The sequence below is a fragment of the Tympanuchus pallidicinctus genome, unplaced genomic scaffold (genome assembly GCF_026119805.1).
Source record: "Tympanuchus pallidicinctus isolate F22 unplaced genomic scaffold, pur_lepc_1.0 scaffold2, whole genome shotgun sequence".
In the NCBI taxonomy this organism is placed as follows: domain Eukaryota; kingdom Metazoa; phylum Chordata; class Aves; order Galliformes; family Phasianidae; genus Tympanuchus; species Tympanuchus pallidicinctus.
Window position 1 is genome coordinate 51,178,672 of NW_026294721.1, and position 21,765 is coordinate 51,200,436.

Below are 21,765 nucleotides of genomic sequence, written 5' to 3' on the forward strand. Positions count from 1 at the left end.
GTGTTCAGTAGGGATCCTGAAGTAACAAGAAAGATGAAGTAACAGCGACAATGTTTCTTTAAATATGCGGGATTTCAGAACTTCTAGGAGGATTCTAATAAGCTATGAAATCCCACTTGATGGTTAGCACTCTTTAAAATGTTATACTGCAGGCTAGTTTATGTGACTTCATTATATATATTTAAAATCTTTACAGTATCTTGGGATTCACTAAATATAAACAGGTGTTCCAGTGGATTAGCTTATTTAACCACCTCAGAAATTCCAAGTCTCGTATACTAAAATTTGGTATTACAGGTGTCTCACAATCTTTTTGCTTGCTTAAAACAAATAAAAACCAAGAGATGCTCTTTGAATTAAAGCCTTCACCCAATAAGATTTACAACAATTCAAATCAGACTTGCTCAGACGCATTTTTGTTAAGAGTCCAACTTTCAGCACTACAGTTCTGAGCCAGGTTAGGACTCCAGACATTCTTAAAAGCTACGTAATGTTTTCACAGCTGATTCAGTAATGTAAAAGAAGGTTACAGTATTCTAAGAATTTTCTTGTTCTAATTAGTGATAAAACTAATTATTTTGACTGAAGGAGGAAAAGGCTGCAGTTTAATCCTGCATGTACTCAAACATGCATTTTAGTTACTTGAACCATCATGACAGTAAGCATGTACTACTAGGACTGGGTCTGTTCAAACTGAAGTGTTCCTCCCCTCACAGATGTATTTTTAAGTATTGACATTGGTCACCTGCAACCCTGCAGACATCCAAGCCAGCAAACAACACAGTGCCTCTCATTCGACCTTTGACAACTGTGCTGTCTTCCCTCTTAATCCTTAAATGAGGATTTACCTTTTTGAAACAAAAACACATTGAAGAATTCTTCCTTCTGAGTAATTATGCCCTTCAAATGCTAAAATATACCTTTGCTGTCATTTTAAGCTAGATTGCAGAAATGCCACCTCTGAACTAGAGCTGTAAAAGAAAACAGTCACAATGCTTGTGTGACTATAACTCCTTCTACAGTCATCTTTGTTCAGAAATGGTGAAATTAATTTTCTTAAATTATTGTAATAATAAAAATATTTTTCTAAGGCTGTTGTCTTTTTTTAAATTATACAAAAAAAGACCTATTCCAGAAGCTAAGAGCTATGCAAGAGCTACCCAAGATCTGCTTCTTGTTGTCAGCTATAAAAAGCATCACTGCAAAACTACCAGAGCAGAAGAAATGGTCAGTTGCATCAAATAATACACTGCCTTTTTAGTATACATCTTAACTTCTCTATTCACATATTAAAACTTGCTAAGTACCTTGATAACATATGATGAGTTTCTTCGACACCAAGTGTAAATTCAGTTGAACAATGCCAAAGAACAGATTCCTTTCCTGATAATACAGTTAATTCCATACTAACTTCAAAGCAGAAAGCAACTGTTCCCTTCAATATACTGCGGCTTCCAGCAGTGCCTATTTTATGTATTCAAGCTAGACTGTTGATTTAAGAGTCCAGGTCTATGTTACAAATCCTTATTGATATAATACTTCAGAGAATCACAATCCTAACTGACATTTTTATACCAACAGAAGGAGACTTAACATTTCATTTCAGAAGCTGGAAAAGTTACAACAGAAAATTTATATTAATTGCAGATCCAATGCAAGTTTTGCTAAATGTAGGGCAAAAGAAGTTGATGACAGTGCCTTCTAATAGGGATACAGGCACTATGGAGCAATAGCTCACCTCCTTCCAGTGGCCCAAGAGGAGTGCAAGGGTTTGTGCTACAAACCCTTAAATGAAGATGAGGAGGGGTGGATCCAGGCTCCAACCCTTTCAGTCACTCAGGTGCATTGCTTTCATCTGTGCTCCCTGAGTTAGCCACACTTTCTCACCTGGTGCTCAGCCATTGTTTCAGGCAGTGACCAGGTAATTCCACTATCAATACTGATCTGTTAGTACAACTTCAGCTAGACTTGGCCTTACTAGAAAGAAGACAGGGATGCACAGAGGGTATTGCATGTTTTTAGATCTCAAGGGTTATATTAAATTCTGCTAGCTACCTCAGTTAAAAGAAATAAAGACCAATTTTTCTCACTTTGTTCAGCCTGTATGTAGTACCTAAAATGAAACAGTGTTCATACATAAGCTTCTGAACTCTCACAAACGAAGTTGTTTATTTGGACACAAGACACAGGCAACTTACATCTAGAATCTTCCTGTGGGAGCAAGTCCTATAATTATAGTTTATACTTTACATAGTAGCACTCCAGCCATTAAAGGAAATCTAGCTGAATGCTCTACTTCATAACATGAGCAACATTCTTCAGAATAATATTTAAGAAAATACGCCTTTTAATTGCAGTATCTTTTCCTACTACACCAACATTAAAAGCCTTTGTGCTGGCGAGTGAGAACAATTAGCTAATAAATGGGTAATAAAGATTCTGTATTCTCCCTCCTAGTACTGTCACTTACTTTTAAATTGCCCTGGAAGAAGCATGCACTACAAAGACAAAGTTCTTCCTTTTTTACCGCACAAGAAATGTTAATTGAAGCAGAAAAGAAATTCTCAGAATAGCTAAGGCAATGCTGAATAAATGAAGCTATTCAGATATTCAAAAACAAAACACTTAGCTTAAACCTGAACAACAGAGAGTGGAAAAGAAGTGAGGAAAGTAGCTGCTTGTATCAGATTTGCTCATCCCACGTTTCAAACACATAAAAGGCTGTGGTTTTCATGTACCTCCTAAACTCTGAGACATTTTCATGTTTAGAGATGCTACCCTCAACAGAATGGAGAGGGGATCACTGCAGGCTGATCATAGACAACAAGACTCAAAATCCTTCTCCAGTTCTTAAGAGACAATAACAACACAAAATAGAACAGATACAGCAGTTCCCATGAAAAGTATGTGGAACACTCAGTATAACAAAGTTTTCCTATTCAGAGCTTAAGTTTTTTTCCTTATTCTTTAAGAAAGCAAAATATGAATGCTCATTTTCACTAAAGGAATACATTCAGATCTCAAATCATCTTCTGTATTTTCAAGTCTACGCTATTAGAAACATTTTTAATGTACTTCAACACAACATAGCTCCTATTGCTATTTTACATACTTGCAAATACACAAATGAACTAACAGAAAGGAAAAAAAAGTCTGTGAGTTGGGAAAAACAGTTAAAGAGACTAAACCTCATTTTCCAAAATAGGTTGACTAGCATGCAATACTTCTAAATTTCATAGCATGGAGTATCTAGGTGATCAAAACTTTTTGTTTCAGGTGCACCTGAGAGGGAGCCAACACCCTGACCCCTAATATAATTCCCTTCATGTTCTTCTAGTTTTCTTTCCACATCAAAACAACACAGTTGATTGCACATTCAATTAAAGTATGTGGTGAACAATTATCCATTCAAATTACAACAGGACAATTCTAAGGTTCTTTACAGACTGAAAACACCGTTTTGGCTCTCTTCCACTCTTCACAGGCTAGGGGTCATTTTTACTCTTTTCCCTCAGAGAACTAGAAAATGACAAAAACTTCTTAGTGCAGAAAACCAAATTAGGCCACTTAAAATTCTCACATGACCTGTGCAACCTGCAGAGAACTCCATTAACTGCCCAACACAAACAACTCGTAAAAGCTGAAGCATTTTAAGAATCAGAAACCTGGATGAAAGAAAGTGGCAGTGATTTCCCAGATTAATAATACGTTTATTCACAATGCTGAAGGATGACAGCTTAATTTCAATTTGTGTCCACAAATTGTTCTCTTAAATACACCAAAATTCCCCAATGCTTACAATTTCACATTCTGTTGCTTTGAGCTAAAAACCAACAGCATATAATAGTGAATATTTCTCAAACATATTGAGTTTTCAGATTTATAGTCAGAAGGAATACTAGGATTACCTAAGTTTTACCTCCTGTATAGCACAGATTTGGGACTTCCCTAATTACCGGTTCAGTCCAGTAACTTGGGAATTTTCTTTAATTAAAAGATAAATGCTGCTGTTTTGCAGATCACAGCCAGCAAGATCAGCAAGTAGCTGTACTACTTCTTGAGTTTCTTTTGAGCAGCCTTCTTCTTGACCATTTGTAGCCTCTTCATTGCATTGAGCTGAGATTCCTGAGAAGTTGGGCCTTTCAGAGAAGCTGACTGATTACCAGCATCTGCTGTGGTTTTGCTTGTGTTGCCCCCGCTGTTACCTGCAGTCCCACTGTTGCCATTCCCACTGCTCACCTGACTGCTGGTGCTTGGCGCGGTGCTGCTGGGACTAGGAAGACCCACTTTGCTAACATTGTCGCTACTTACCGAACGACTAAGAGTGGTTTTCCCCAGTGTCAGAGGTGGAGGTGGTTTCAGCTGAACAGGGCTTGTGCTATTGTTAGCAGAAGCTATTTTTGACCCTAGTCCTGTTTTGGAAGCTGCCAACCCCGACAGACCTACGGGTTTCTGGTTATTTGAAGCTGCTGCAGGTTTCCCACCGGTGCTCTGTGCTGTTGATCCCAGTTTGGCAGTTGATGGATTGGCAGAGGAGTTTCTGGCTGCAAAAGCAGCCCATCCTGTAAGGCCACTGGTGGTTGCTGAAGAGGAAACACTTGTACTGGCTGAGTTCCCCGAAACTGCTGCTGAGGGCTAAAATAAATAAATCATTCTTATTATAGCAGCATTTATTTGTATTAATGCATCACAGCAGGATGAGATTGAGCCTCTGTTTTAGTTCTTTATCCAGAAACACACAGTGGACAACATTTCATCGCTGGTCATTATAGTTAAAGAAAAAAAAAGCAGTAACGGGAAAAGGATGCAGGCACAGATAACTTTAAATTTCCCAGCCAAATAAAACCAATACCTTTTTTTCCTATACAGGCCATTATATAGCACTGAGATCCCCCCATAAATTCTAAACATCGGTTTTACCCAAATAACTCCAATGCAGACTTGTGAAGTATAAACAAGGGAGGCAAGCCAGTATCTTTTATTGCTTGCCATTAAGTGGTGTCACTTTTTGACAAGATAACAGATAAAATAACAGCTCCATAGTAACTAAGTATTGCATTCTTCTCTTTAAAGTATAAGCATCAAAACTTTCCTCTTCCCATCTTGGTTCTTAGCAGCCTATACCCACAGACACAGTTTTAAAGAAAGCCATTGGACTTCTTTCCTCTAGTCTTTCCATTCAGGCAGAGCAAAAGACAAGTGTTCTGCAGACAAAGCTTCCCTTGAATGCAAAGCACAGTACACATCAGTTCCCAAACCTCAACCAAACCCGTTTTCAGCTGGGGATAATACAAATGTTGACTTATTAAAACCAGAATAGTACCAGTTTATGGCCAAGGTGAAAAGTTATTCAGAAGTGCAAGTGCTTGAGCAAAAGCCATCGTGTCATTCACAACAGTTTCCATCTAAGCAGCACAACAAATTTACCTCTGAGAACATGAATGATTGCTTTCATTCTATGTTACAGGCGAGTTGCTTCAGTAAGCATCACTGTTAGATGTCGTTTATTATGCCGCTTCTGGTTTACCATCCTAACCAACTCACAATGTATTAAAAACCAACATTTATTAAATAAGTAGGAAGCTGATATATGTTGCTTCATGTTTCTAAATTAGACCCTACAGGATCAGCTGGATTTCCCTACTGCCATGAGGAGAAGCCTAACTACCAAAATATATGTATGTTACTTGGCCGCAGAGAATAAATATTATATTTTAGAGTGTTCTGAGGACCTGTATAAAATCCTGCTTGTATAGAATACTATTAAGAAAAATTCTCAGAGTAAATACTGTTCTGTCCTTTCTAACATGAAAATACAGTCAAGAGCTGAATGCTTCAGGGACTTACTACTGAATAGAAGTGTTTCCCCCCCACTCTTACGATGCTAATGCAAAAACCACTATGCTATATTACCACTCAGTATAAATAGTACAGCAGACTACTTGCATTTATTGTGCTTATGAGAAAATGCGGCTAAAAAAATAGAGAAATATACATTGAAATGTAAACTAATTGTTTACATTTACTAAATGTAAACTGGAAAATTTATAGTATGTTACCTTCACTTCTGTTCTCTTGAATGCTAGAAAAGTTGTTTGGGTCTCAGGCTTCAATTTAATTTCAGATTTCTTGATCAATGGATCCTTCACAGCTGGTTCAACTGAAACCACAGCTGGAGCTGGTTTTTGAGGTGGTTTTTGTGTCTTTTGAGCCTGAGTGGTAGTAAAAAAAAAAAAACAAAAAACAAAAAACTAGTTAGAGCTTCTCCAATACTGTTTTAAGAAAGCATGAGCATTATCATATTGAAGTCTAGCCTTTACAATTTGAAGCTGATAAGAATCTGAGAAAAAAGTAGTAATAAGCTGCAGTTGTGGAGGCCATGTCAAATATGGCACTGGTGATAAGGAGTCCAGCCAAAAAGCCATATTGAATAGAACTTTCTATTTCAGCACAGAGAGAGGCAACGCTGAAACTCAGGAAATAGAAAGGCACTGGGCCATCACAGAAAGAATGCAAAGACAGGTGAATTTGAGGAAAACGTGGATATGATCCAGTGCTATCGGGAAGTAGACTGTACAAGTCTGCTAAAAAGTTGCAGTAAAATAAAAGGTAGAATTCACACCAAAACATAAAAAGTTAGAAATGGGGTCACTGAAGGGAAAGTCTGAGTCACTGTACAGGCTATCCATTGCATTAACTGACCTCAAGCAAACACTCTGCTGGGTTCAATGTTCTGATGATCACCCGAATAACCATGTACTTCAGTGAGTATTAACTTCTAGGAAAGGATCTTACACTGACTTTTTCTTGTTCATTAGCAGAGACATTTCAATAGATAACCACTTGCTAAGTTAGCACAGAACAGCTCCAAAACAGAGCATATTTTTGCTGTATAAAGGGGCTTCATTGAAAAGAAAATCAGAAGTAGAGATATGTGAACAAAGACGCTTTCCTCACTTTGTTTCTCATGATGAGATGAGAGAGATCTGTGTGGGATCAGAAATAATTACCCTGCTTAGTCAAGAAGTTATCCTGCAGACAAATCAAAATGAAGGGTTTTTTTTTTCTTGGGATGTGCTCTTTCAGCACTTATGATTTGAACGAAAATTTTTGCTCTCTTGTTGCAAAAACAATCATTCACATCTACACCTATGAAGAAAATCAAAACTGAAGGGATATTCGGTAAATACGCACTAAAAAAGTAATCAGTATCACCTAAAATAAAAAAAGCTTTAAAAGCATTTACTTACCAAGTGAGAAAGAGTCCTGTTTCACACTTCTTCACTCACATTTTGTTTTTAATTAAAGTTTAAGATCATACCCAAATACTCCTTGATACTACATTAAAAAAAACACAGTTGCAGCAAGTGAAGCATAGCTGAGAAAAGTGGCTTTCCAACACTCTTTCAGAGATTTCTGCAACCTAAAGAATACTCTCACACAAAAGAAATAACCTGCTCCATTTCAATAGTGCTCAAACTAGACAAAAAACTGACTCCTACCATTCTCTTCATCTGTCTGGTACAGCGGGCACAGTACCATACAAGTCGAGGATCATTCACTTCCTTGTCTGTCACCTGAGGTTTATGGCAGTCCTGGTGGTAGAGATTATGGCACTCCTGACACTCTACAAGCTGATTCCCAGAAATAACTGTCATTTGCCTGCAGAGCAAATAGTTAAGAACAGATTATTGGGAAAAGCACTTCAAGGATTATCCAACTGCTGTAAATTTTGCACAGCTTAAAATAAAAGCTAAAAATATTTTTGCTTTTGTGAATATTTTCTACCTGTAGCAGATGAGCTACACTGATTTTTCTTCCTGTCCAAGTTCTTCCTAACATTTCAGAAATTATTAGATTTTCATGGGAGAACCAACATTAAAAAAACTTCAGTATTATCAGACATGCATACATGACACTTCCTGCTCTTCTGTTTGATTTTTATGTTAGAAACTTAAGTCTCATCTGTCTTGTTAACCTAGAGATTTTACCACTGTTTACTTGTTATGATTTTCTCATTACAGTAATATCTAAAGGCCTATAGCCCACATTTGGATAATTTTGCTGTAAGCTGTAGAGCACTACAATTCAAGAACAAATAATTTTGCATTGACTGGTATGAAAGAGTGCTTTCTTCTGAAGAATTTATAAGCATCACCATCCCAACTCCATACTACTTTACTGATGTTTTATTAGCTATCCTTTTGGTCCCTACAAACAGACACTTGGAATTGAAGATAATACCAGAATCTTGAAAAAATAGAACACAGAGGATTAACTTGCAGCTCTGCCTTGAAGCAAGTACAAAGCTGGTGATGAAGACTTAATTCTGCTGTGGGTCTCTGGCAAAAGTAATCATGCTGCATAAATGACAAATTACTGATGTACACATGACTGCGAATGTCTAAATTAGCCAAATATCAGATTTCTAATGATTTCTTCTTTCAGATGAAGAATCATGCTATTTAATTGCTAAGCTGCTTTTGCTCATAAGCCCAAGGAGCAGGTACTCAGGTAACCATAGAAACCCTATTTGTAGATGGGTACAGAAAGTTAATACCTTGTTTCTCTATAACAAGAAAAAAGTCTGAAAGTCTTGTCTATACAGACATTAGAACACTTTCTAAGGAGTATTTCTTTTTCAAATGGGCTACCAGAAAAAACAAAAGACAAAACGTTTCTGAAAGTCCACCACCCCATTAGAGATGCAGGAAATTTCAAGAGCCATTTTGTTTATGATTCCTAAATAAACTGGGTAAAAACGAAGCAGTGATGCTTTAACCCCATGTCTCAAGCAAGGAGATTCACTCTATTTCAAAAGTTCTGAAGACAATTGCAAACTAATTAAAAAAAAACCTCAACTCTTCATCCTCAGAATCAAGTTAAACCAGTCTTATTTTTAAACAATTCGATAAATAAAAAGCAAACTTACTGATCTTTTAATTTCAGAAAACAAGTATTCCTAAAAAAAACCATATGGTCACTATTTCAAAAAAATGGGCTTTATTTTTTTTTTCCCCACCCGCAAGGTTCACTATCAGCTGCAAATTGCAAGTAATGTTTCTTCTTCACATGACCGAGGATCCCTGTATCTGTTGAATCACTGTTTTCTAAGATCTAGAAGTACTGAAAAGGGTGAGGTTATTCCAGTATTTTCTTTGTGCCTAGTTTGATATAGCAGAACAGGATCTAAGTTAAACAACCCACAGACATCAACTTCCAATATCCCTGATGATTGTGCAGGTACATCTCACACTTAGCAAATCTTGACGAAACATTCCACCTCTTTAGTTTCTACATCTATAAAAAAAGGAATAGTTAATCTACAAATGTATCTTTTTGCATTTGTGAACTCACTGTACACAAGTTGATAACACAGTTGTCAACTTTTCTTCAGCAATATAAACCATTGAACTATGAAAAGAAGAACCTCACATACTCTGCAACTGGACATGGTGTTTTCATTCACAACTGTCTGCATATAAATATTAATAGCTGTCAGCTTCCAAATGGTATTCATACCCACGTTACTTTACAAAAGCACTGCATACTTCTGTATTTCATATGTTCTGAAGTGTTAGTATTTCAACTCAAAATGTCCAGCCACAGGAAGGGACCTTATGTTGACAGCTGAGCAGTAAATAGTGGAACACAGTCCTAACAACTACGCTGAATTTAGAAAGCCTGAAGCATAAGTGTTCTGAAAAACAATCCATCCAGATTAAGTTGGAAACAGAATCAGAAGACATCAGGTCCAGCAGTGTTCATGTACAATAAAAACAAATACTAAGTCTTTGGAGATTGCTACCATCCTCTCTAATGAGTTCCCTCTCTATATACTTTTTCCTCTGTCCAGCATCACTTTAATAAGAGCTATTTTACAATCAGTATTGCAGAAAGAAAGGTAAGATTTATTTATTACTTCAGGTATTTGAACTGTTCTTCATTTTTCAGCATCTGTAACCAAGTCAAACATTTGAGCTAACACATGGGAACAATATGACAGGAAATCTCGTCATTCTACAACTGGTTAACAGTATAATTAGCTGTGAAATGTGAATTCCTCCACGTACCAGGGACAGCTTGAGAACACACTTTCCCACGTGGCTTAAGCTGAGCTAGAATACAATAGCTCTACCAAGAGTCTGGCCAGTCCCGCAAATGCCAGCTCCATCTTCCTCCCTGACTTGATCCTATGTTCTCATAGCCATGCATGAGGATAAGTACACTCAGTGAGTTGACTGAAACCCATATCTGCAGAAAAACCTGAGCAGGGAGCTGCCCCAGAGGCTAGTGCATCTGATCACACTGTTACATAACAAGACACCCCTGTCAGAGGTAGGCAAGTAGGCAACAAGGGAAGCTTACAGGAATATAAATCACCTGTGAAACACAATGCTTATTCAAGTTGCCTGATCACATAGTGGATATTCAAAAGTACGTTGTTAATTCTTTCACACTTAGATACACACATCATTTACAAAATATTACTAAGATCCAGTTTTAGAAGCGCTTGATGTAAAATAAAAACCTGTTTTGACTGCAGGACGTAAGATACATATAGAGAATGAACTGAAAAAACATGGTCACACGTAAAGTAACGTCAAATGATTATGAAAAAAGTGAGCAACACATGCACAACTCATGCTAATGCCACTAAAAAAAAATGTACTCAACTGCTTTTTAGAATGCTGCTTAACATTAGCTATTAATATTTTAACTTGCCTTCCAATATTTCAAAGACAGTATCTGTTATGCTAGGCTTTTCATTTTGTCTGATTTTTTTAATTCTCATTTGCTCTGTTCTAAAGAAAAATCATTTTTACTCTTTAAAGGCTCCATTTAAAAAAAAATCTTGTTTGTGAAGAATGCTTACATGCATTAGTAGTTTTGCACACGTGCTTAAGTAATACAACCTCCAGAATACAACCTGCAAGGTAGCATTAATTGAACGCCACATGGGCAAAAGTCAACCAAAAGCAAATATGCGACTGCAATGAAACACTTCACTTACCTGCAAACAACACAGGCCAAACCCATTTCCATCGCAAAGTCATCAGCACTGGTTTCCTCAAAGCTAGATAAATCAGGCATGGATAAATCTTTACTTGTCTGAACGGTAATAGGAGAGGAACGAGCCTCTTGCTTCTCGAGTCTGGGCTTCTTTGGCACATCAGCTCCTTCAGCAGCATCCCCTTTCATCTATGGCAAACACAAACAATGTGAAAAAGCAGAAAGTTGATGGATCTTCTAAAATGAGAAAATGACTGAAACAATTAAAATAGAAGTATAAAAAGGTGTATATAAAGCATACACAGCATGTTTTCCTCAGATACATCTTCTCCAAAATACTCACAAGTTAGAAACTCAAGTCCACCTTTTGTGCTTCACTACAAGAATCTCAAAAAAGCCTTGGAAAAACCCACATTTCAGGCTGCTACATTTTATCAATGTGTCATCAGTGTATTTAAAGTATTTACAAAATAGTTTTAACTAGACCTCTGTTGGATTGCCTAAACAACAACATGAGTTGCTAAGACACTGTAGGCTATGCACTATTAGCAAGAACAGAGTTACACAGACTACACAGGACGAGAGCTTTCACTAAAACAACTTCGAATTTGTTAGCCAGGTTATGTCACTAGAGAACAAGAATTAGACTCACTTTATCAGCAGATCTCTTTTCTGTTTCTTTTTTCACCTTTTCTGATGCAGTAGGCTTGCCATTGTTGTTACCAGAAGGCAAACTAGAAGAGGCCTTAGGATCTTGCTTATTAGAAACAGGCTTGGTAACGCATACTTTTGGTTGCTCCACTTCCTAAAAACAGAAACAAAAATTGAAGTCAAACCCTACAATCTACTTCCTGTTTTGCAATTAGATCACATATTAGGCAAACAAAACATTACATAGCATTGTTCACATGTACATACATTCTTCTAAACCTTTCTTTAGTCCTTTTATAATACATTCACAAATAACTGTTTAAACTACAGTTATTAAAATCTCCCTTAATGCTAATCTTCCAGAGGAAAAGATTTATGCTAAAAATATAAGTAGACATGTGCTGCCTCTGGACATCAATATATCATTCCTTTATGGAGGCAAGTCAATCTCAGTTCATATTCACTTACCAGCTTAATAATTTAGATGTCAACAGAAACTGACAGTTCTTGTAAATGTTGCATTAGCATCAGCAATGTATAATAAAAAAATGAGTGATCAACCACAGCAATGTGTATGAGAATGGTATCCCTCCATCTTGGTAATAAGTAATTCTCTGCTGCATAGTGGGATGAGTTCTCAGCTTCACTTTAGCCCTACCAACTTTCCTGATTTCCTGTTGCATGTAGACAGTGACAATCAGCCGAGCTGCTACTGCAGTCAGCTTTCCAAGCCTCTGTGATATTCAGCTCTGACAGAAAGCTCCTGAAAGTCATAACACCTGCGTTACTACAGAGGGGTACAGTTGTAATTTAGGATTCAGGAATTAATGATTTGCATAGAGAAGAATTAGACCGTGTAGTACAAGCATCACGTATGCCACAAGGTAATACTGTCTTTCTGATATTTTAAGAAGTACCTGTAGAAGGAAAATGTCAGTGTGTGTGAATACAAACCATCGTTAGAACATACCTGGCTGATTTATCAACATCAAGGGAGAAAACTACCTCATTAACTATACGGCAACAGTGATACTAGGATGTACCCACATGTTTTTTTTTTTTTTTTCCATATGCTAATCTCAGATTCAAATATTCTGTCTAGCAGGTGGTTAGTTATTTCCAGCAAATGAAAAGTTATGTATTTCTATGGGACAGCGATGATTTTTGCCTGCAAATCATTTACATTTCAAATCATTTGGAATACTTCCCCTCCCCCCCATTTTCTACAACTTCATCAACCATATTGAGAAGAGAGATCCAGTTTTATCAGTTGTTGGTCCTTGAAAGCAATGAAATTGCTTCTGATAAGTTCTTTGCAATAGCAGGCAAAGTGTCATTATGAGTATCAATAACTACATGTAGGAAAAAGTTGATTCACCTAACTGGTGATAGGGTCTCTGCCTACAGAACACTCCCTCTCAGAAGTGGTCCTCATCCAGGAGGCATTCTGCTATTGGAGGCTAGCTCTTACACGAGTTCAGGTAAGGGTGGACCTGAACTGCTTGCACCTATACTTCCTGAGCCAGCCATACCCCTTCACCAGATGCTCAATCATCAAATTAGGCACGATATAACAGTTCCCTTACTTCCCTCAGTAATTAGCTTTTTGTTTAATAATAATCTGGTCACAACAATATCTGCATTTTAAAGAGCTTTTTATCTTTGTTTATAACTGCGTAATTTTGGTTCCCCTTTCTGTGATAGCTACTAAGCAGAATGCTAAAACCAACATAAAATACAAAAATTACCATTAAAAAAAACTCGCATTTGCAATATAGTAAGGAACAGATATTACACACGTTTGGATATATCAAGATTTTTTTTCCCCATTAACTTAACTGAATGCACTATTTTGCAAAAAAAGGGAAATGGTGAAATTGAACATTTCATAATTACTCATAATTTTTTCCAGTTTCTAATTCTCTTCTAAATCTTCAGCTATAAAAATGAACAAGGAGTAGCTGGGGCCATAAAGGCATGTGAAAAAGGCCTGTGTTGTCTAATAGTAATACCTTCTGAGATGGACGATAACTTGAATCGGCTCCTCTGGCCAAAGACTCATCAAGAAGTGCTTTCAGCTTTTCCGCAGAATCCTTGCTCTTGGAACGCAAGAAGCCCAGGGCTTTCAGAAAAATAGGATCAAGCTCCATGTTCACCGCAGCAGCCATAGTGGTGTCTTTGTAGGAAGACAAAGAAAAAGGAAGAACTTTAGTAAGTGAATTAATTATCATTAGAAGATGATCGTAAACTTAAAGAGCTGAAGAACTTGAATTTGGCTTCACATTTGAAGGGACATCAACTCTGTTCTTTGGACATCTGATGTTCAGAAATTAAACTCATCATTCTTATGGAAATGGAACAAGAATTTCATATTCTTGATAACCCGGCAATATGGAATACAAATGCAATTAAGTGTAAACTTCAACAAGAGCACCTACTACCCTAATCCTCATTTAGATTTGCACAAGATTTTTAACACATTTGATCATTTAAGAGCAAAGAAAAATATGACCATAAAACTCACTTTTGATAATTCTGAGAATAGCACCATGCAACATACAATACAGAGATTCAACACAGCAAGTACACAGTTTTTTTCTTTTATAAAAGTACATTGTTGATTTTTAAAGTGAGTTGAAACAGTGAGAAAAATCTACAACCTGGATGGTTGTTTATCCAAGTTCACTTGTTTTCTCACCAAGTACCTATCCAGAGCTCTAAGAGATACCACAGTGCCTATGGAAATGAAGTGAGGAAAAGCAAAGAATGAATTAAAAAAGAAGTTGCATAGCAGTAGTTACCTGCACTCCAGAGCCTTTATTGCTATCCTCTTTAACAAAAGTTGCATCAGAAACTCTGCTCTCTAATTATTAACAATAATAAATTTGAGAAAAGCCAAACATGGGAAGTTTCCTGTTCTTTTTCAAGAACGGATAATTAACAAATCTCATTTGAAAGATATCAGGATACTTTATTTCTTATACAGTGTTCTAGAGAAGTTTTCAATTCTGCTCAAAAGCACTATCCAGACAGGCTTTTTTTAGGCTGAAGCCTCCAAAGTTTTGTCTGAAGAATTTCTTTTGTTATTCAAGGCAATGAACTTTTACCTCTCTCTCTGGCCATACACCAGCAGCAGAAGTCCGCTCCCTCAATGCCTGCCTAAAAGTCTCCAGGAACCTTTATCTCATGCTGGGCTTTCACGAGACACCAGAGAATCGCTCTACTGATATCATCAAGGAGTTCAACATACAGTAGACTTCATAGGGATTTCATCAATGGAACCAGCAGAGAGTTAAGAAACCTCTTCAAGAGCTCATTCCCTATTCCTTAATCCACTCGTTAAATCATTTTCCAGTGGCCGCAGAACTTGTCCTACCAAGTACACCACAGCAGGAACTGCCTCACCACTGATCACGCAGACTACTACAGTGCGAGCCCCATCCACACAATTCAGACTCTCCCTAATGTTTACAGAAAGGGAATTCAATGTGTGGAAAGTACGTATCCACTTGTTTTTTTTTATATATAAATACATTTGTCTACATTTAAAATTCTGGCTGCTCTTGAACTCCGTGGTTAAGTTACCATTTCTGTGTTTTGTGAATTTGGCTTCCAAGTTTCAGTGCAACATAGCCTTAAGTTAAGAATGCTACACCCTCCATTGTACAAAAACAGTGGAACAAAGCCACTAGTTGTAAGAACTTGGAATAATTCTTAATTCCCTCTTAAATACAAGGAAACAAACCTTTTAAGTTCATTTCTGAGGCATCTTCAGAGAGTACATACATGCGTGCATAAGGAATTGATAGCTTCAACAGTCCTTAGCAAACAATTCATCATAGTTGTAGAATTTAGAAAACAAGTGTAAGCCCGCTAAATCCATTTTTCCTCTTCTGGAAGATAACACTTCCCTAATTATTTTGAGCTCTAGCTTTTTAAAGGCAACTATTGGAAAGTAATTGTTTAATTCAGACATTTTCAGAAGCTTTCTGTATACTCAGTCTTTCATTTGCGCATGAAATTGTGGCAGTTCTTTCTCCTCTCAAAGGTAAATTGTAATAATGTCACAGGCTACCGCAACCAAAAGAAATTTCTTACATGAAGAGAGGGACTTCGTATAGAAAATAAAACATCACGCAGAAAAAAATACAAGAAAAAAGTATATGACACTTTGTGCAGTGGTTTAATTACACAGCTGCAAGATTAGAGAGCTGTAATATAATCCTTGAATCCACGATAGAAATGGTTCTCCTTGAAGCCGTAAGTGGATAGAACACAGATAAGTTGCAGAGCAGGGTCAAGAATACACACGCACGCTCTTGCAAGTGAGCATAAAGTCACCAGTCCAGCCCTACAAGCACCCTACTTCAGTTAGCTCTCTGATAGTTCTTCATTGTTTCCCAAGCCTTTAATGATGGACAGAGAACACCACACTGATGATAACAAAGCTCTCTGATGCATCTGTGATTTATATATGAAATCCTTCTATGATGGAGAATCATCAAGTAACTTCCCAGCATGGTCTACACTGAACAGTTTAAATATCCACAGGAAGAAAACTGTTAATTAATAGGCTGTTCATCTCACAGTGTCTAAGAGTTTTTTTCTGAATCACTCATTTCTAAACTATTTTATTCTGCCAAAACTTACACAAAATTAACCGAGCACTATACGCACAGTCTTTCAACTTAACAGCTACTCTTCCCAGGGTATTAGAGGCCTTTACTGTCCATTGAGTGGCCTGCTAGTATTTCGCATACCTACACATGACATTGCAATGTTATTATCAAAACCATTTGTTGTAAATTCAGCTACAGTCATACCTTTCCACCATCACTGAGTAGGAGGACTTTCACCCACATATCCTTTGCATCTATCTCCAACACCTGCAGTAGTCAACTGAGAGCCCAGAAACACGGATCAGCAGCACAGAATAGCTTTCAGCACACTAACCATGTTTATCAATAACTTATTTAATTCACCACCATAAAAAAAAAAAAAAAAACCAATTAATCCTTCATTTTTTTTTGTCTTTTAGAATCTTCTTTTCCTCAGGAAGAAGAAAATTCTTCTTTCCTGACTAAATGTAACAACTGTAGCAGTGGTAGATCTTGTGTATTTACCAATACCGCCTTTTCCAGATCACTCTCAGATTTAACACAAGTCTTGATGAAATAGATCAAGGAAAGCAGGAAAAGCTTAACTTCCATTTTCAGATTTTACTTTAGTATCATAAAAAGGATTTGATTCATGAGAACAATTTCACAGTACCTCCCATGAAGGATATTTCAAAACTCAAGCACTTTAGCAGTCCCGACAACTGCATTAATCAGAACAATTGCATTCATCAGTTCTTATTTATGGGACATCTTTATGTGAAATTCAAAGAATTTCAGAAGATTTGAGTAAAATCTTCCATTATAGTTACCAGTTATCCATAACTTTATATCCTATCCTACAGCATATTTTATACCATTATTTCCAATCAATAATTCAAATCTATCACAGTAACTTACTAATCTAACATTTCTACATTACACTATTGTGTAATATTTGCTGCTTTCTACTGCTCATAAACAATATATTGTCTAAGAAACATAGAAAACCATGGTTTTGACTGGGATATAGTTAATTTTCTTCATAAAGGCTGACAGACTGATTTTTCTTTTTTAAATGAAAATAGTACTTATAACAGACTGGTGCTTTAGTTGTTGCTGAGCAGCGCTGCACAGAGCTGAGGACATTTCAGCTCCTGATGCTGTCCTGCCAGGAGGGGTTGGAGGAAAACAGGGAGCTGTGAGGGGGCAGAACCAGGACTGCCGGCCCAGACCAAGCAGAGGATTGGCACATACCATATGGTATCCTGCTCAGCAAAAAAAAAACAAACACTGGGACACAAGAGGAGGAAGAGGGAATGACATTCCAAGAGATGATGTTTGTCTTCCCAAAAAACCACTATATGTGATGACTTCTGCTTTCCTGGAAGTGACTGAACATCTGTCTGCCAATGGGAAGCAGCAAAGGAATTTCTTGTTCTGTCTGCGCGTGCAGATTTTGCTTTACCTACTAAGCCATCTTAACCACAAACAACCAGTTCTCACACTTTCACGTTTCTGATTTTCTCCCTCACCTAACATGCAGAGAATAAGTGAGTGGCTGCATGGTGCTGCATCTAATGCCTGCTGCATTACACCACGATACACAAGCATTTCGTTTCTAAGAGACCTGCTCAAAGCAGAAGTCAGCCATGAATTCAGACAAGCTTTCCCAGGACACCATCCAGCTGGACCTTCAAAACATAAGACGACAGATCTCACTGCCTCCTTTCACTTCTTTAATTCAAATTGGCACCTCCCCTGTTTCAGATTGTGCTTTCACATAAAAGGAAATACAGGCTCCATTTTATCAATCTCCTCTTAGGTACAGAAAGGCTTTTTTTTTGGTCTCTGCACACCCCTCCTCAGATGACATTCTCCACTCCTCCCCCCAATTTCAGAGCTAGCTATTTTGCCACAGACAACAGTCCAGTTGACCAGGCATGACTGATTCTTGGTAGATCCCAAGCTGGTTATCCCCAGTCAACACCTGCTCCTCCCCATACTGCAGTGGCTTCCTTCATAACCTTTCCACGGATTGAAGGAGGGAAGCTGACCAGCCTGCACTTCCCTGGATCGTCCTGCTTGCTCCTTTTTAAGAAGGGACATATGATCTGCCTTTTTCTAGTCCCTGGTGATTTTTCTCAGCCTCATGACTTCTCGTAGAGAAAAGCAAGTGGCTTCACAATGATACCACCAGAACACAGGTCATCCAGGCCCATGGATTATCAGGCAACCCACCCATGCTTCAGTCCTCTTTTGCAACTTATCCTTGTTGCGGAAACAGAGGCCTCACTGATGAGCCCTGAGGCAAAACAGATTGTCTTAGATCCAATGGGAACAGTTGGTTTCCTTCACAGTACCTGATACAATGCTATATTTTGGTTTTAAGAGAAAAACAATGTCGATAACACACTGATGTCTCTATCTGTTGCTGAGTAGTGCTGTACAATGCACAGTGTTTCAGTTTTCTCAGCTGCTTACACTGTCCTGCCAGTGAGGAGGCACACAGAGTTGGAAGTGTACAGAACCACTTTTTTCTGGTTCTCATCCCCATCCCACTGGGAAGAGGAGGAACACATCAGTGGCTGTGCGGTGCTGCTGAGTTAAACCACAACACACAGAGTATCAGCCCTTACTCATGCTCACTGACATTATAGCACTTGCCCCACTCAGCAGCTGCTTCACATTTAATTTGCGCATTCTGCTCCTGATAATCCAGCAGAAGCATCCCGCTGCCGTTTCCTCCTCGTTTTCAATCTAGCTCGCCTTTGATTTTGCTACCACGACCTTCACGTGCCTGGGCAACGTTCACATACCCCCCTTTGCAGCCCGCCGCCACAAACACACACCGCCTACCTCCTCCGCGTACCACCTCGAGCTGCCCGTTTAACTGAGCCCTCCTCCTGCAGTACCACCTCAAATCTACTCACACCGGGCCACCCTCCGGCACCCACCGGGCGGGGCCGGGCGGGCTCACCGAGCTCAGCCACACGCGTTACCGCCGGCCCCGCTCAGGGAGCACGGACGGCCGCTTCCAGCCTCGCCGTAGAAGCGCCCACGGGGAGCTCAACGCCCGCCCGCAGGGCCGGGGACGACACCGCAAAGCCCCGAAGTTTCCGCCGCGCTCTCACCTGAAGAGATACGGCAGCCGCCGCCGCTCACAGCCCTCAGCCGGTACCCAGCGGCCGTTCCGGCTCGCTCCGCGGGCGGGAAGGCGGAGCGCTGCGCGAGTGAGGCGGAGCTGGGCGGGACGCGCATGGGCACACCGTGAGAGGCGGAGCCGGGGCGGAAGCGACCGGGACGTATCGTGCGCGGGGCCGGGTAAGCGGCGGGGAGCGGCTGAGGGAGAGGCGGACCCCGGCAGATCAGCGCTGGCGGCGACCGGGGGCCGTTTATCGGCTCGCGCGGCGGTGGGCGGGGCGGGAGGTGCGCGAGGCAGCGCGAGGCAGCGCGCGCGGGCACGGCGGCCTTGGGAGTTGGCGCCTCGCTGCTGCTTCCCCGCACGGGCTCTTCCTCTTGCCGGTCGCCCCATTCCTGAAGCGCGTGCTCGAGCGCGGAGACCCGCGCTGGTGGCGGGAACGCACAATTCTTGGGATACGCTGAAGGATGGCTGGCCCTAAGCTCCCGCAACGCGTTGATCGTCCGGCTGGAAACATAGCTCAGCTTTCCGCAGTTGTCTCCCTTAGAGCATAAATATTAACGTCGTGCAAAGTTAAATATTTCCTGGGGGCACCTGTCTTTTTAAATGACTTGTGATGAGCAGCGTATCTCAGATGATGAGTAAGATGTTAGCCAAGCTGACTGTAACACCGAAGGCAAATTCGTGTTATTTATCTTCAAGCTATGTTGCAAAACCTGTGATATATTCATTATTTATGTTCAGCTGGTTTCTGCCTTCCCTGCTTTTAATCGTGGCTACTATTAAAAAGGCCAGTATAAGATAGAAATCCATCTCACAGAATGCAGGCTAATCAGAGAAGGACAAATGCCAGGGTGAACAATGTTATGTCTCGAGGGTTTTGTTAGTTCCATTCTTTATTTTATTATCACAGAACAGCGGGGGTTGGAGGAGATGTCAAAAGATCATCAAATCCAACGCCCTGATAAGCAGGTTCCCTACAATAAACTGCACAGATTGGTGTCCAGATGGATCTTGAATATCTCCGTAGAAGGAGACAAGCTGTCAGGAGGAAATCGCTAAAGCAAAACGTGGGAGAGAAGTGGGATGTGGCAGGGCGAGAGCCTACAGTTCTCTGAAGTGAAAGAAAAAGGCCTTGAGTATATTCTCCCAAGAAATAATTTAAGGGAACGAAAGTCATCTGTAGACAGGTCCCAGATAGATGTCCTGTGAGAGACTAATATGAATACCGTTGGGCCAAACCTTATTCCGCTGACTGGATTTCAGAAGCAGGTGGTGTGTGTGTCATTGTTCATGGCCTGAAAGTGGGGAAGACGATTTCCTAGATAAGTGTTTGGAGTGGTCAGTGAGCGATTGATTTTTATGTATTTATTTATTTATTTTGTGATACGGAGCTTTGTGATGTCTAGTAAGACCGAGAGAAATTTCTCAATTAGTCTAAATCTTCTAATTTCAAAGATGAATAAAAAAATATTTCTATTTTAGCAAGCGAGGCGTGTTTTTTTGGCAGCTGCATAGGCTGTGTGACAGTTCAGAAATCATGCTGCCTGTTTAATTGCTTTGTGAGAAATAAAAGAACTTTCAGTATTAATTTTTGAAGTTTGTAGGAAGTAATACTTGCATTTAGAAGTCAGAAAATGGTGATAGATGACTTGCAAAATATTTCTGCACCAATTGAGCTCAGACCATTTTATTATCCACAGTGTAATAAAAAGCTCCTAAAAGATTAATATTTCTTCTGTGTTTACCCCATGCATTGCAGCTCTGTTGTTGCAATGAAACTGAGTCTAGACTTGACTTATTCAGATTTTATTTGGCTTTTGAAATTACATGTCTGTGAACAAAGTTAACTTCATTGCTACTTTTTGGCCATCTGAAATCTCTTATGGGAAAAAATAGATGTAGTGTAGCTGGGGCAAAAGCAGGAAGTTAGGGCTTTAGGGAACAGATAGATGGTGGAAGAGGGTGGCTATTGTTGTTTATACTTAGGACAGATCTGGAAAAGTGGAAGGAAAAAAAATCAGGCTGATATAATGTTTGTGAGTCCAGCTGCAAGTTTGGGAATAGAGTAAGTGATAAAATGCCCATGGTACACTGCAGACTACACAGGAAAAAAAATCCTGGCATTTCTTTCTGGAGACAGCTCGTCTTCTAAGTTAGAAAAAGAAACACAGTAGTATGACAAAATAATTTGAGTGATGCTCTCTGTTTAATAGTATGAATGAAATGTCTGTGGCTCTTCTGTACTTTTAAGTTGGTGAATAGGTAGGATTTGACTGTGATGATGATAGAATCAGAACAAAGTATTCATTAGATCGGCGAGGCTCACTTTACGTGCTGTTTCCATCTATTTCAGGAAACCTC

At 39.2% G+C, this 21,765-nt stretch overlaps 2 protein-coding genes across 5 annotated transcripts in view; one reads left to right on the top strand and one right to left on the bottom strand.

Annotated features, from left to right (window-relative positions):
• Positions 1-3,689: 3,689 nt before the first annotated feature.
• INTS12 (integrator complex subunit 12) lies at positions 3,690-19,636 on the bottom strand. The gene is made up of 7 exons (XM_052682950.1): positions 19,394-19,636; positions 13,677-13,840; positions 11,666-11,818; positions 11,015-11,202; positions 7,503-7,662; positions 6,060-6,212; positions 3,690-4,635 (listed from the first exon to the last, which is right to left on the bottom strand). The coding sequence occupies exons 1-7, from the start codon at positions 19,518-19,520 to the stop codon at positions 4,051-4,053; spliced, it is 1,530 nt and encodes a 509-aa protein (XP_052538910.1). The 5' UTR covers positions 19,521-19,636; the 3' UTR covers positions 3,690-4,050.
• Positions 19,534-21,765, top strand: part of GSTCD (glutathione S-transferase C-terminal domain containing) — a 59,206-nt gene continuing 56,974 nt past the window's right edge. For all 4 annotated transcript variants that reach the window (XR_008206775.1, XM_052682942.1, XM_052682943.1 and 1 more), the window contains exon 1: positions 19,534-19,583. The gene's annotated coding sequence lies outside the window, so the exon portion shown is untranslated. The remainder of the gene's footprint in view (positions 19,584-21,765) is intronic.